The following is a 16834-nucleotide window of genomic DNA, read 5'->3' as shown; positions in this document are numbered from 1 at the left end:
GTAATAACTAGCCTATACACAGACACTGGAAAAAAAAACACCTAGTGAAGACAACAAGAGGGCAGGGCTACAAACAAGACACCGCCTTTATAACTAAATAACTAAAGCTTAGGCAGGGCAAGGGTGGAGTCAAGAAACAAACACAAACAATAATAAACTGCCAGTCAAAAATGTCTAGTTGACTGTTTCAGTAACAACCAAAATGAAATGTATGAAATGTGCATTTCTTAAAGCATGAAGCATTTTAATGCTTTGTACCTTTAAAGAAACAAACAAAAATCAGATCAGCTTCAGTGTTGGCACTTAAACAGAAGATAAAGATCCTGGTCTCTCTGTCTTGTTGCCATCCTTCCTCATGCTGTTGTCCCTCACTCTCTCTCTCTCTCTCTCTCTCTCTTTCTGTCTCTCTGCTATTGTTACATACTGGCAGGCCATCAGTTGTATTCACTATGCAGTGTTCTCATTAGGCTGGCTGTGTTGAATGCTGAAGTGTTTGGAAAGTGCTTGGTGCTGGTTTTGGGAATAGAGCATGAAACAGGTTTCGGTCCCAAAGCCCAAAGCCTCTTCAGTCTTTTTACCTGCAGTACACCTGAACAACTCATCTCCCTGCATTTTCTCTTTCTCTCTCTCTCTCTCTCTCTCTCTCTCTCTCTCTCTCTCTCTCTCTCTCTCTCTCTCTCTCTCTCTCCTTGGGTGGTTGAAATGAGCAGTGCTGAGATTGTCTGTCAATCTCCCACAGTGATGATTCTGCAGAAGTGTGGCCTGACAAGAAGAGCACTCAGGATGCGAGTTTGTCAACAATACTCTCTCCATCCTTCTTTTTTGTTTACCCCACAGTGACCGCTGTCTCTCTATCCATTCTTCTCCCCCATTGCTCTCGGCGCAGCATGGCTTTGATAGACTCTTAGCCTAATCTACAGAGAGAGAGAGAGAGAGAGAGAGAGAAGCTGAAAGAGAGCAAAAAGAGAGAAGATGGGTGAGACAGGTGGAGGGAAATTCAGAGTGAAGATGGAGAGACAAAATAGAGAGACAGATAGAGAGAACAGAGAGAAATAAGATGGGAGAAATGGTAAAAGAAACTTAAAGAGAACAGTGAGAAAAGAAAGGAAAGAAACAGAGCGAGATAATGTGGGGCTAAGAAGATGTGAGAGACAGGTGGAGCAGAATTGAGAGGGAACATAAAGAGAGAAAATGGGAGAGACAGGAGGTGAGAAATACAGAGAGAAAAAGAATATGGGAGAGGCAGGTGTAGATAAACTTGGAGAGAGAAAGAGAGAGAGAGAGAGAGAGAGAGAAGATAGGAGAAAGACATGTGGAGAGAAACTCAGCAAGAATAAAGAGAGAGAAGATGGGAGATAGAGGTGAAGAGAAACTTGGAGAGGATGGAGAGAGAGAGATGGAAGAGAGAGAGATGGAGAGAGATAGAGAGAGAGAAAGAGTGAACGAAAAGTGGGAATAAAAGCGTGAACATAGTTTGACCTGTCTGTCAGAGGCCTTGCTATCAGTGAGCTGTCTGGCTAGTGTCTCACACACACACACACACACACTTCTGTCATCTCCCAGGGTGCTGGGGCTCCACAGCTAGAGGTTGAGCTGGGGCACACAGTCTTACACACACACATACACACACACGTCGGTCCACCTGCCCACACACACACTTGCAGTTATCTGCTCTCTTGATCTAGAGGCAGGCCTGGCGCCAGCTCTCCAATTCACACTTCCCACAGAGAACAAAGCGTGTGTGTGTGTGTGTGTGTATGTTTGTAAATTTATGGACACTCTCTCCCTGTGTTTATTTCAGCCATTCATCATTCTCCGCTGCCACCTCGCCGAACGCAGCACGGCCACAACAGCCCAATTAGGCCTTGTAACGATGCCAATTAAGCAATTAAGACCCAAATAACCTGAGTGTCCTGAGGCAGTGCTGGCCCTGCCAGCCTCATGCCCGCTCTGTGCCCGGCCTGTGCCCACTCCTGACTGCCCAGAGGGCACAGACGTCAGCTGCTCTGAGACCAGTCCAGCAGTGTGATTAACGACTGTGTCTCACTGGATCCAAATCAGATGGAAAGCAAAGTCATTGGACTGATTCAGATCTGCCGTAGCAAGACCACTGATTCCAGAACAGCCTGTGTTGGATTAGCTGGAAACAGTTGATGTATTCTCTAAATAATGTTTGACCTGTTTTGCATGTGCAGACTGTTGATGTTATAGCAAGAGTTTTGAACACTTGTTTATGGATTTTGTTGATTAAAGTTGTATTAGCGTTTCACATGGATCATTGCACATGGTCCAAAAATACTTACTTATTACTCAAGTATAATATTGTCCCATTAATTAGCAAAGAATATTTTCCTCCTCACATTGATTTTTTGTTTTGGAGAATTGTACCAATTAAAAGTGAGCATGCATTCAAAATTTAAATACAACCCATTAGGGGTGGGAATCTCTAAGCCCCTTACAGTTTGATTCTAATACTAATACTTCTAATCGAATGATGCTGGTATAACAAGGCTTCACATTTTAAAAGATCTACAGAAAGATGGGCAAAATGTGTCAAGAATGAAGATTAAAAAGGGTAATGCTCAAGACAGTTAAAACATTGATATGTTAAAATATTAACCACACAATTAATTACACATTTGTAGGTTACGTAATATTTAATTTACTTAATATTTGAACACACACACAAAATTAACTAGTAGCAACTAGTAGCTATTTTAAAATACTGATAAAATACTAATAAAATACTAATATACAAATACACAGTAAGAATTTTATTGAGTATTTTTTTTATTCTGCATAAGCATTGACTGTAGAAAACATGGACAGTGCATCGTCTCCTAACAATGTGCCCACTTTTTTATTTTTCTCAAGAAATTAGTTTAGAAAACCTTATTCTGCTATACTGTAAGAAGGTGGCGTTATACTTTGGAAAAGTGATTGACAGCTCAACCTGCATGGAGTCCTTTCTGTCCACTATATGGAGTAGCTGAGTCTTTTTTTTTTTTTCTTATTTTTATTCCATTTTCTCCCTAATTTACAAGCCAATTACCCAATCCACTCATTAGGACTCCCCTTATCACTAGTGATACATGTGAAGTCAGCTACAGTCTCTTTTTGAACTGCTGCTGATGCAGCATTGCCAAATAGCATCACAGCGCGTTCGGAGGAAAGTGCAGCAACTCAGTTCCGATACATCAGCTCACAGATGCCAAGTGTTGAGCGACATCACCCTCTGGAGTGCCATCTACCCACCCAGAGGGAGCAAGGCCAACTGTGCTCTCTCAGGGCTTTGGCAGCTGATGGCAAGCTACATGAATGGAATTCGAATCAGTTGCTGTTATGACTCTTGTGTCAAATTGAACAATGTGAAGTAAATGTTGGCTTCGTTTCTATAGAACAGAAGGGACTGAGCCACAGCATCAGGTTCTTGCCAATTCACAGCCCTCATATGTAATTAGAGTATGCTGTAAGTAATATGTGTGACAGGGGTGTGAGAATACATTGAAATATTTATATCATAATGCAAAAGCAGGACAGTGTGCAGCATGGAGCTGTGACCATGCATCATGGAGTATTTAATCAAGCAGACATTGTGTTAGTTATATATATAGTTGTATTTCTAATTCTGACATTTTCTACACTCCAGCACAGTCAGGTAATTCTCTTGCACAGCTTTGACTGGCTGGGCTCGGCTAGGCTAGGCTTATGCCAGTCTTTGCTCTCGGGTGGGCACAGCCTTTTCCCTGCTTATTTCATGCCACGCTGTTTTTTTTTTTTTTTGCGTGGCTCTCAGAGGATTTACAGTGCACGTTTATTTTGGATGTGTGCCTGGTCTCATTTTTTGTTAGCTTCTGTTCTTCATTTCTTTGTTAGCATTTTTTTTTTCTCTCTCTTTACCTTTTTTTCTCCTTTCGGACAGTTTTGTAGCATGAATGCTAGATTGTGCTGTCTGTGTGTGTGTGAGTGTGTTGGCCAGAATGCATGGTCTCTAAGGTTTAATTAGTGACCAACCAGTGAATCATGTCAGTAGTGGCATGAAACACACACACACACACACACACACACACACATGCATACATGCACACACACATACACCATTCTCTTGATAAAAGGAAGCCATGGTTGTGATTGCACGATGAGGGGGAAAGTATAAATGAGGAAAGCATTGCTTTCACATTGCACTCCATTTTTCCATCCCTCTCCGCTCAGGGTAGAAGAAACAGCAGTTGCCTTTTTACCCAGAGATATTTTTTTATATGTCCAGAAGTGTAGTACACTTTTTTTTATACACGTTTAATTTAAGCTTGCAGTGGCTGCGTAGGCCTGCAGGCTATTTACTGAGCATGTCAAACCTCTCTCAGTCCTGTACCTCACTTTACCATTCACACAGCTTTATTGGCCTAACAGAACACTCTGGCAGACTGGCAGCGCAGAAGCAGCACTAACAGAGACATTAGACTATGATGGGATGATGATAAAGCAATAAAGCAGGACAAACTAGAGAGCAGAATGTGTGCAGACTGCTGATTATTTCTGTGGTAAAGATAATGATAATGGTGAGGGTGATGGAGTTAATGATGACGACTGTGATGATGATGATGATGATGGTAATGGTAGGGATGATGATGATGATGATAATGACAATAAACTGTGAATATTGTTCGCATGTTATGGAACTAGCTGTCCTCATTCAGTCGTATCTTTCATTATTTATTTCCAGTGGGTTTGAATCTCTTTGTGTTCTCCAGCTCCCTGCTGTTCCTACTGTGTTTTGTGTGTGTGTGCGTGGGTGTATTTATCCAAATTCTGCTTCTGGACTGCAAGCTGGCAGCAGCTGCTTTCTCATCACTGGTAGCGAACTCCAGAAGAAATTAATATCAAAACATGCAAGCATCAGTCATCTCCCCCACAATTAGAGGATTTTAAAGAACAAAAGGCGTGCGCAGTATGAGATGTTTGTTCATGTGCTTAATTAGGCGTTATACCCACACATTATTTTACATTACAGACTTTGTATACATTTAGATTGTTAATTATAAGTGATTGACTAAATGTCTTTACCATTTATTTATTTATTTTTTTAGCTTCAGAACTGTGATTGTGTCTTTGAGATCAAATATTATACAATAGTACACAGCTTAATGGTACACTCTAAGCATGTGGCCCATTCTGTAATAGCAGGTACATTTGAAGTATGAAAAGATTTCACTCATCTGTTGGCATTTTACTACATTTTGTGCCCTAGGCTTAACCTTGAACTAGACCACATGGCATTTTTAAAAACACTATTTCATGGATTTTCAGATTCTTAAAAAAATAGATTAATATCTTGGTACAGTAACATATTTGCCAAATTATTTGTATGCTTTTAGATATTCTCAACATAAAAAAATGAAAATGAAAAAAAAAAAAAATGAAAGTTAAAAAACCCTGACATATTGTGCAAAAACTGTATATTTTATGATATATTTTGATACAGAAAATAAGGTAAAAAATTTAAAGAAAGAGAATAACTGTGGTTAAAAATGATCATGTTTATTCAAATGTACAGACAGTCAATAACATGTGGGGTGAGTGTTATTTACTATATATAACTATGCATTAAGCATTATTAATAATAATTTATTTAAATTCAAAGAAAGTCTAAGCTTATATTTAAAGTTTTATTTTATTTAATGTTTTTTTGGTTATTTGGAATAAATAAATAAATAAATAAATAAATAAAATGCACATAATGAATGTGCATTACATATAGAATAATAGAAGACATTAGATACACTCTGGGTACTAATTTATGATGTTAAACTGATTTATCAGTCAGTAAGAAAGTTTCCCACAATTTTGGAGCTGTTTGAAATGCTCAGAATACAAATATATACTTTTTTCAAACACAACTTTTTATATATTTATGTATTTATTGGCTTTAAATGATTAAACCTTTGATTCCATTTGTTCCCTTGGAACAGTGCGTAGCATATATAAAAAATATACAGCATATAGAAAATAACTTCTATTTAAGCTTGACAAGAAATTGGTTTAAAATCAAATCCCAGCGCCTTAGGAAAAGACTTTAACCCTTAGTCAACCCCCTTAGTTAACTCATAACAACCCTGCTCCCCAAACACTTATACTTTTATCAGTTTTTGGATATTGTTTCACAACAAAATGCTTTAGTAAATGCATTTTCTGTTCGTTTTCAAAATAGAGCTAATAAACTATTGCACTAGCTGCGTAACTCATTAAATCAGACAGCGGATAAAAAGCTGTCAGGGTGCTAAACTGAGTGTTAAACTGTTATCTGAATGACTGCTGCTGTCTTGCTGCTGGAATACGGGGAGTTTTGTTGTGTTCCGCGGCCTACACAACCCAGAAAATGTCAGTTGGCATACATAGTCAAAGGTCATCATTATATATGCAGCCACTGTATGGAAATGTGTAACCTTTAAGAAAATGGGTCAGCGTTGATTAGTGTGTTACATAATTATTCATTTCTCTGCTCTGAGAATTTTTCTGCGGTGCTAATCTTTGGATGTATGGGTATATGACCGATTGATTGTTCATGCATACTGAGGGTGGTCATTAGCAACCCGGCACTTACCACTGCTACCACAAATTAATCTACAAATTGTGCTGATAACAGTGTCCAAACTGTGCAAACTTTTCACTGGCAGTAACAAACAGCTAATCATGAGATTTCTGGGTAAAAATAAATGGACTTATTTATTTGGAAATGATGGCACAGGTTGCTAGTGACCTGGGATACACCTTTAATAGAGCTACACTAACCTCTGCTGTCCTTCTCTTTACTCCTAACAGGATTGCTGGGTGTCTGTGTGACCCTCTGTGACCCCATGAGGACCACTCAGGGAGATGGAACGTAACAGACTTTCCCCCTTTGACCTTTGCTGCATCGTCACGGCGACTCCTCGGGACTCGGAGTGAAGTCTGCACCTCTGCATCCTCCTCCCCGACCCTTCCGTTCTCCACCTGATCCCGTTGTTCCTCTCCTCCCTCTCCTCTCCTTTTTTTTTCTCCCACAGCCTTCCATCCTGGCACCTACCTGTCTGGATAATTACATCTTCATCCCCCTTTGACCTTTCTCTTGACGTTTCAAGAGAGCACCAGATAGAGAGTAAAGGAGCAGGAAGAAAGACTAAACAGTCATGCACCCTTTACCCTCGTGTAAGCGTAACCTGGGCACCGCCCGCAAGTCAGACTCTCTAGGCTGGATCCACTTCTTGTGTCTGTCCTTGTGGTTGGTGCTCGTCTCATGCCAGCGCTTTGACCCCAGCGCCAAGTACCCCACGGTCACCACCAACTACGGCAAGCTGCGGGGCATCAAAAAGGATCTCAACAATGAAATCCTGGGCCCTGTGGAGCAGTATCTCGGAGTTCCGTACGCCACCGCTCCCATCGGAGACCGCCGCTTCCAGCCACCAGAGGCTCCAGGATCATGGCAGGAAGTGCGAAACGCCACGCAGTTCGCCCCTGTGTGCCCCCAGAACCTTCATGGGGTGCTGCCTGAAATCATGCTGCCTGTGTGGTTTACGGACAGCCTGGATGTGGCGGCCACCTACATCCAGAACCAGAGCGAAGACTGCCTCTACCTCAACGTCTACGTGCCCACGGAGGACGGTGAGTGCACATCCAGCACAATGTAGTGCAGGATAATGAGATTTTTTTCTGTGCAGTGCAGTGCTGTAGACAAGCATAGTGTGACTGTTAACCCTTAGAAGTCTCTAAATCTTTGTCATTTTTGACATTTTTTACAACTTAATTTTTGTTTTTCCTACTTGTATTTACCTTGTATCTTATTAGAACATACAGAAGCTCTTTTTTCAAAGTGTTTTATTTTATTTTTAAATACAGTAAAATATATATTATTATGCTTTGAAACTGATTTTTTACTGTTGCCTTCAGTAACATAATTTTAAAATTAAAAATCCTAATTGCAGACTCCCTAATATATCATAGAATATCATATAAAAATATTTAAATATATTTGTCAACAGGGCATCAAAAGTTACAATAACATTCAACATCACTACACACTGTTAAAGGATGTTTCACAAAGTGAAAGAAGAAACCTTCTCAGAATATACAGGCAGATTCAATGCCAAATTACACAGGTGAAATAAAATTATCATTCATTTTAAGAAAATGTCATTTTAATTGGCTGAGGAGTTTTATATATATTTCAGCACTTTAATATTATTTTTGTTTTTCTTTCTTTGTGTTTGGAATCACTAATTCCGTATATAAATTGGGGAAAAGAAATGAAGAGCCAGAAACATTACAGAACATTACAATGATTTAGATATCAGATTCCTTATAATGTTGCTGAAAATCACATTTTAAATAAAATAATAATGCAATACATGTTACATATAAATGTTCAAAAACTTTTGACTGCATTTTTTTTCTCTCTTCTTTTTTTTGGGGGGGGGGGGGTATGAGGTTTTGTTTCGTCAGGCATGACATAGGAAGTGATGGGTGACTAATTGAACCTATCGGAACAGTAGCTATAGTAGACTTCTAAGGGTTAAGCAACAGCACCCAGGCTTGTATCTGCACAGCATATAATATTATTATATAGCATAAAAAATGCCTCAATGCTCTGCAAAGTTTTTTTTTTTTGCTGTTTTTCTGGAGGCAGAGCAGTCTATCTAAACACGTCACACAACACACATTTTTTTTTTTTTTAACATCTTTTTTCTTCTGTCTCCATCCACGACACACGCTGTTGAGTGTCGGTGGAGACTGTTCCCGACTGCTGTTTTGCAATTCTGGTAAACTTTTGAGTGCATGAACATGATCCTGCTCTGCTTTCTCATTACATCCTCTTCAGCATACTGCGTGTGGATCAGGATGTGAGGTCAGGGCTGACTGGTGCAGCCCGGAAAGCACAGAGTCACAGTCAAAAAAAAAAAAAACTACATACTAAAACTACAAACAAAACAAGTTGCTGTATTGACTGTATTAACTTAATTTAATTATGCCACACAACTTCCACTCTGCTCATTTAAGAGAGTGTGTATTGCCTGTGCACAAAATGCAGCTTCAATTACTGTCAATGTGTTTTTTTTATTTTGTAAGGTGATTTTTGGTGCATTAGGGAAGCCACTGAGTGCACACTCCAACTGAAACGAGCCAATCAACTCTTGAGTGAACAGCCCAAATGACTGAACGACTTTTACGGGCTTGAGTAAAGGGGGACTCTTTTTTTCTTTCTTTCTTCTTATCCACTTCCATTTTGTTTTGTAGTTTCAAAGAGAGTGAGGTGGACAGACACTCTCTACGGGACCAAAGTGTCGATTTTCTGCAGCTACATTTTGGTTTTTCTTTTGCACTTAATAGTCCCCTGTCATGCGCCCTGGTCTCCAAAGGAACAAATGATCAATATTGGCAACAATTTGCAATCTTTTAGCAATTTCTCTCCATTTCTCTCCATCTGATCTGCTGTTTTTTACCTGTTTTTTATTGTTTGTGAGATGGTTTTGTTTAAAGGTCCTACTGAACTCTTTTATCATAAAGGACCTGTACTATCAAACTCAATTCTATTCAAAGGCAGCACCATCTAAATAAGAATGAAAAGAGAGTTGTTGTTTTTTTTTCAACACTTTGCTGGCTACTTTTGAAACACACACACTCTCAATTTCTCGCTCTCATTTTCTCCTGCTCCCCCGCACATACACACACACACACACACACACACACACACACACACATATCCACAGTGGATTTAATAGAGAAAGAATAGAACATAACACTTGAACATGCAAGTGCAACTCCACTGGGGCTCTGCTGGGAACAATCCGAGCATGTGTGTGTGTTTGTGTTTGTGTGTGTGTGTTTATGAGAGCAACCCCTGGTGTGAATAGGGTTGTTTTTTTCTCTTGCCTGTCAACACTGAACACCACCAACAGCTAGTAGCTTTTTTTAAGCATTCACAGCTCAACACCTCCCTCTTTCTCCTGGTATCTGTGCATTTTTCCATCTCTGTTTTCTTCCTACCTCTCGCTTTTTTGTGTGTCTCTTATTGCCTCCTCCCCAGTCTCTTTTCCTCCCTCCATTTTTCTATCTGTTCAGAATCTGTCTGTCTTGTATTTCTTCTATTTGTATTTGTAATCCTTATTTTTCTAAGTCTTAATTTTCTCTATTTCTTTAATTTTCCTTATCTCTCTATCACTCTCACTCTCTTTATCCCCCCCACCCTCTCTCTTTGTCTCTCCCACTCAATCTCTCTGTCTCTCATTCTTTTTCTCTCTCTTTCTCTCTGTTCCCATCTTTTGACCTCTACTAAAATTACCAGTTCCTGCAGTCCCAAATCTGCCAATTTCCATTTTTTCCCAAATCCCTAAATTCCGTTTAATCCAGCCAATCCCTGCCAGCGGCCAGCGCCCGGGCCCACGTATTAAGTAACAAGCCATTTTGTTCCAGACGCATAATCGAAGACCTTTTTGTCAACACCAAATAGTGCACGTAACAGCTTACAGTCCCTACTTATCATGATTGACATTCTAAAGAATATAATAACTAATAATAATTCTAGTGTGAGTTAGGGCTGTGCAGTATGGACAAAAAATACCATATCACGGTTCTAATGCTGCGTATTATACAATTACAATATTCACTGATCACCCTTAACATTAAAACCTCCTGCCTTTTATTGCATGTGCATTGTATAAATATCTGTGTATAAATATCTCTCTCGTGATGCCAAAACAGATTTGAACCATTGAGGCATGAGCTGTACAAGACCTCAGTAGGCCTCCTGTTGTATCTGGCACCAAAACATTAGCAGCAGATGCTTTAACCCTCTGGGGTCAACAAACGCACCAGCGCACCAGATTTGATGTTTCTCCGTGTTTCTATTAATATCTTTGTGATAATACAGCACAGTTGAGAAACTCAACCCTTGCCTCTTGCTGAGTCTAACTGGTGTATCTGTGTGTCCGTCATCTGCCTGTCTTGTTAAAAGTGGATTTTTGTGCACAGCAAAAAGGCAAGTGTTAAATTAACTCCCACAGAGTTGATTTTAACTCTTTGTCAGGGGTTATATAGCTCCACACTTTTTGGAGTTAAATCAACACTTTCAAAATAGTTAAACATTTAACACCTTGCCAGCGTTTTAACTTTCTAAATTGTTTCACTAACACTGAAAAGAGATAAAACATATATAAATGAAAAGATTTGTATATTGATATGACTTTTTATTATTTAATTATTATTCAGCATAATTTTCCGTTGTCTTTCTTAGTGCTTTACCAACACTTTATCACAATTTACTGTACAAAGGACGGTAACTTGCTCTTATAGCCTACAATATATTGGCTGGACAAACAACCATTAAACAAAATATAACACAATACCCAATGGAAAGTAGCCCTGATGGGCAAGATTTCACACTGACGGTAAGTTAGGATCTGTACCCACCTGTACACACCCAATATGCAAATAACATGTTTAACTGGGCGGAGTTTAATTAAATCTCTGTGGAGTTGGCCAGTATTTATTGGGTTTAGTGGGATTAACACTGAAATACTCAACTCTGTCAAATAACTCCAACACTGAACACCATTTAAACCTGAATGAGTTAAAATTACACTTTAAGAGTGAAAATCAACTCTCAGCTGTTTAACTCTGAAATTTCAACTCTCCTGTTTTTGCTGTGTGCCCGTCTGTTTTTTATGGTTTTTGTGAAACTGACCTGTGGGTATTTATAAAATCACGAAAGAATTTCTAAGGACATACATGGCAAGAGGTAGCAGACACATTCCTTAACTGCGCTGTATTATTGCAAATATATTAATAGAAACATTGGGACCATATAATTTGGCACGCTGGTGTGTTCGCTGACCCAAGAGGCTACAGTCTTCTAAGTTGTAATATGAGGTCTGTGTAGAAGCATGCCATTGAGCCCTGGAAGCCTATGAATAGTGCTGGGCGATATTGGAAAAATCAGATATCACGATATGGAACTTTTTATATCACAATAACGATATATATCATGATATACTGCATTTAAGTATGTTTTCAGTTATTCTTCTAAAAATATGACAAAATAATATCATTGCTTACTTTTTTCCAACTTTATTTCAAAGTGACATTAAACCAAACTTTCACGAATGAGAATTACTACCTTTTAGTTTAGCAATATATGTGTATCAAATGAAAAAAGATGAGGTAGATGCAGTGGCAAATTATTTTTTAAAAGAACAATGCGTCTCCATTGTTCAGCTCTCATGAGTTTAATAACGTAAAGCATGTCGCAAACCGGCGTTTACGCGCGTGTCCGTCAAATAACGTAAAGCAGCGCCATGTCGCAAAACCACATTATGAAGCTTTTTTTTTGCAAAGATTACTTTATTATCACTTAGATAAACCGAGTTTATGCAAAGTGATCACGCCAATACGTTTTATCGTAACCTACTTTATATATTTGCATGAATAATTAATGTAATTACTGTAGAAACGATATCCCCCCGATATTTGTCGTAATATTACACAGCACTACCTATAACCCTACCACTAGTTTAGTGGTTAACTCTCTTTCAAACATTTTTGGTAGATACTGACTACTGTGTACCAGAAACCCCCTACAAAATCTGTCTTTTGTTTTGGAGATGCTTTGATCAACTGATCTAGACGTCATGATTATGCTTTTGTTAAATTTTCAAGCTGGTAGCACCCAGGACTGATTCTTGGCTCGTTTGGGGTAGAAGCTTTAAACTGCTGGTTTATTTTCACACACAAGAACTTTTTCAAAAATATAATATATATTTATCGTGCTAGTCTTATATTCTACATTTTTTTTTTAAGTTGTTTGCTGCTTTTTGTTTTTTTACTTGTAAAAAAAGCATCAAACGGTAAGGATCAGTGCTTTATGGAAACATGGCATTTCATGGTGCAGGAGGCACAAGGATCTGTTCTTATATGATTGATATATGATTTTTTTTTCAGGCTTTATTTACAGAGAGAAAGTGTTTATACAGTTACTAACTGCACTTACTCCACAAAGTTGAGCGTGTTAGAGTAAGCTTGCTCCAGTCCAATCCTTTTTTTATTTTTTATTTTTTATTTTTTTATGTACTGATAAAAAAAGAGGTAATGTGATAAGTCACAACCCCATACATGATACCGGGAGCAAATAGCTTTCACACCTGGCATGGTCTGCACCAAATGGGAGTCCACATGAAGCGAACGCTAGAACAATGATTTTTTTGGACCACTCTGGGCTCTAAAGCAGCTTTAACACCTGACCAAATGTCCCCAGCTCACTAAACAAGAACTAGTGTAAAAAAAATCAATGAAAAAGAAGGATTATAAATGCAGGGCCTGCATTGTTGTCTGGTCAAATGTAGTGATGTTTGCTGGACTATCTGTGATTAGTTGGATCACACACTGACAGCCCTTGTTAGAGTGTCAGAGGCCTGTGCTTTTTTTGTATACCTCTGCAGTATCAATATTATAAAGGCTGATACTGCAGTAATGATTACCACACAATATATTACACACAGCCCTTGTGTGTGTGTGTGTGTGTGTGTGTATTTGTGAGCACACACTGTGCAGTAGGGAGTAGAAGTGTGCAGCCCTACAGGGTTTGGGCCTGGTGCTGCAGCAGCTCTGTTGTGTGAAGGCCCAGGGGGAGGCTGAGCACAGGCCTCTCATCAGTCACTGTCCGTGAGGGCGATCGGCTGACCCCCCTCTCCAACCCCTCCACCGCCCCGCTCCAGACAGCATGCCCTCCCATACATCTCCCTCCAGTCAATTCTCTGAGTGCTCAGCGCTGCAGTGTTCCCCTGCTCAGCCATGATCCGTCATTCAAAGCTCTCTGTCAGATTCTTCACTGCTCTTCAGCTTCTTCTCTGCTGCTTTCATCACATGATGAGTAAGGCCGTTACAGGACTGTGCAGGTCTTGGGCTATGTGAGAATATTGTATTTAAAGATATTAGCTAGTGTTAATTTGCTTGGAAAAATACTTAACAAACATTACAACTAATTCTAGTAAACATTAAAGAGTCAATACTCTATATTCCTGTTACATTTTGCATTATAAATACCTTTAACTTTCTTCTTTAAGCAAATAGACTATGCAAGCATGTTGGAATTTGGCAGGGCTAAGGTATCTAAGAAAATATTAATACATTATTAAGTATTGACCTATTATGTTATGCTATAGGTATAGATTCTCAAAAACCTAGTATCATTTTTTTAGTTTTACTCTACACCTTTAAAGCCACACTTTGCACACTGCAGGTTCAGTGTTAACACTACATGCTGGTATTGTAGGTTTCATAACTCAAGGATCAGAACAAGGTACAGACAGACTTAATGTTTTAATCAGCAGTGGACCTGCCATCATTTAAGACATCAACTTAAACATCAAATATATGTATCCTATTATATTATTGTTAATATTAATTCTCATGTTTTGCTACTTGTGGTGTTTTGGAGTAGCAGAGAGAGCATAGCTGAATCAGAGAACTGAACTGGAGCTCTAATACCAAGTAAGAACCGTATATTTTCAGCTCACAAACACTCTAGAACAGGATTAGAACTAGAATTCGAATTCAGGATGGTCCAGTAAGAGAATATTTTGACAGGCCAAGGTCCGGACCGATTGTTAACTTGTGTTATGATTAAGTGCTATATCCTGTAAGGTTGTTTGAACTATGATGAAAAAAAAAATATATCATAATAACAATAAAAAATGCCTCTCCGGCCAGATTTGGTGACTTAAGTTTCCGCCCCGTTCTCGTTTTTCCATCCGTTCTTGGGCTCCCTATCTGCTTATAAAGGCGTTTTTTCATGCCCGCGTCCCAATTTTACAGCCGGAGCAGTGGCGCGACCCTGACAACACGGGTTGGATCCCGCGTGAGGAGCGGTGTGTTTATTTATTTATTTATTTTTCCTTGCCGCGTCTGAACAGATCTAATCGGTGATTGGTCTGTGAGTTAACTGCACCGAAAAGCACATATACAATTAAATCCTTCTCAGTAGTTTATCAGTTTGGGTCCGCATTGGACAACGTTTGGGTTCAGACCCGGACCGCGGTCCGCCTATAAGTGACCCCTGCTCTAGAATATCTACCAAAAAAAAAAAAAAAAATGCAAATGTTTGAAACTTGATTATATTCCAATTTTCTAAATTCTGGTAATATCTGCTGCAAATATAATACATTTTTATCGGTGCTTAAACCCTGACTACTTGACTCTGCAAAAGACCATATTAAATTAAAAATGATAACAGTCTACTTTTGTTAGACGACTTTTTTTTTTAAACAAGAACTGCTTTATTAGAGCAAGATCTACTTACAAACTGTGCAAACCATCTCAGACCGATATTTCAGGAAAATTCCAACTGAATTAGATCATTTATTATGCCATGACATCTGCAAATGAAAGTGAACAAACATAATATAAAGTACACTCTTCAGTAAATGGATTGTCCTTGAAGGAAGGCAATACATCAGCCTTCCTGACCTGGCAAGAGATTGCTGTCTCAATGGTCATACATTATATATATATAATATATATATATATATATATACTTGGCTGTAGTAATACATTTGATTTTAGAGCATGCTTTGATTATATATTTTTTACTTAAAGCAGCTTATTATGTTACAGTAACAATTTAAAAATGATGTTGATTCTACAGTGACTTTCAGTATAGACAGAAGCACTGCGCTGATAAAATAGCAATCCACCAAATTTGCCGTGCAAGGCATACTTTATCCGTCCTCATGATACCGAACACACTGCCCTAAATCAAGTTGCACTGTGCGCGGTTGACGGCTTGCCTATAGATCACTAAAATAGGGCCACAGTTCTCGCTTAATGATGGTTTAAATCATTAAACTAAGGAAAATGTGTTTACTTAATCTTATAGGCTGCTCTAATGCGGTCAATTTGCATTTTAGATCTTTCCGTGTGTGAGCTTAACTATTTCCATACCCCTCCTCAAGGCAGTGCTGTATTTGTAGTAATTATCCAATACCTGCTTGAGCCAGTCAATACTTAATTAAGTTATACTTCATTAGGTTAAATCAAGTGGAATCGGAGGGTGCTGGTGGCGTATCTTCACAGATTCATGCAATGACTGAGAAACATCAAAGAGAATGTTGCACACTTACTTACCACTCAGATAAACAGTGTATCTTTTTCACAGTGCTCTAAAGTGTGTCCTAAAGTGTTGAAAACCTGGGCCAGGTTTCTCAAAAGCATCTTAAGTACAAATAATGTTTTTTTAAATGGTAGCACAAGGATTACACAGAACAAAATATATTTAATACCAAGTTCCTTTAGGGAAAATGGACCCTGTGCAGCTTTCCAGGAGTAGAATTGGCTATTCCTGCCTTGCATGTATTAGCATTGTGTCAGCCCTTAGCTTTGTTCTGTGTTGTCCTTTAAATAGATACCTTACTCCCTTATTCCCTATTCAAATGTGCTAGTAGCCCATCTGCACACAGAGCTCTTTGTATGATGCCTCCCCACCCCCCTGCCTGTGACCCATACCCAGAGCAAAGCATCTCATAATGATGCATTAAGAGCCCTTCTGGTGAGTGAACTGTTCTACTGTAGTCTTCTGAAGTCTGTGTGAGAACCGTAAGGGCACACGAAAACTAGGACACATAAATGTGAGCATGTTTTCTCTTTTATTAGGCAATGTGGTGCCGGTTTTGGAAACAGGCTCTTTTTCATGTCTCGCTTATTTGTGCGGAGAGCGGCCTCTTTCTCGCAACAAAGCCTTTTCTTTTTTCATTATGCCTCCGAGTCTGTATCCACTGTCTTTCACTCGTTCTCCCCGCAGTCATCTCAGCTCTGA

General features: G+C 39.0%; 1 protein-coding gene across 3 annotated transcripts in view; it reads left to right on the top strand.

The window, feature by feature from the left end:
* Positions 1-16834, top strand: part of nlgn2a (neuroligin 2a) — a 248713-nt gene that overhangs the window by 81033 nt on the left and 150846 nt on the right. For all 3 annotated transcript variants that reach the window (XM_007250160.4, XM_015606053.3, XM_049481913.1), the window contains exon 2: positions 6820-7638. In XM_007250160.4, coding sequence (XP_007250222.1) covers positions 7167-7638 — 472 coding nt within the window. In that variant the 5' untranslated portion in view covers positions 6820-7166. The remainder of the gene's footprint in view (positions 1-6819; positions 7639-16834) is intronic.

The sequence above is a fragment of the Astyanax mexicanus genome, chromosome 8, assembly GCF_023375975.1.
Source record: "Astyanax mexicanus isolate ESR-SI-001 chromosome 8, AstMex3_surface, whole genome shotgun sequence".
NCBI lineage: Eukaryota > Metazoa > Chordata > Actinopteri > Characiformes > Acestrorhamphidae > Astyanax > Astyanax mexicanus.
This window is presented reverse-complemented; position numbering and strand designations above follow the sequence as displayed.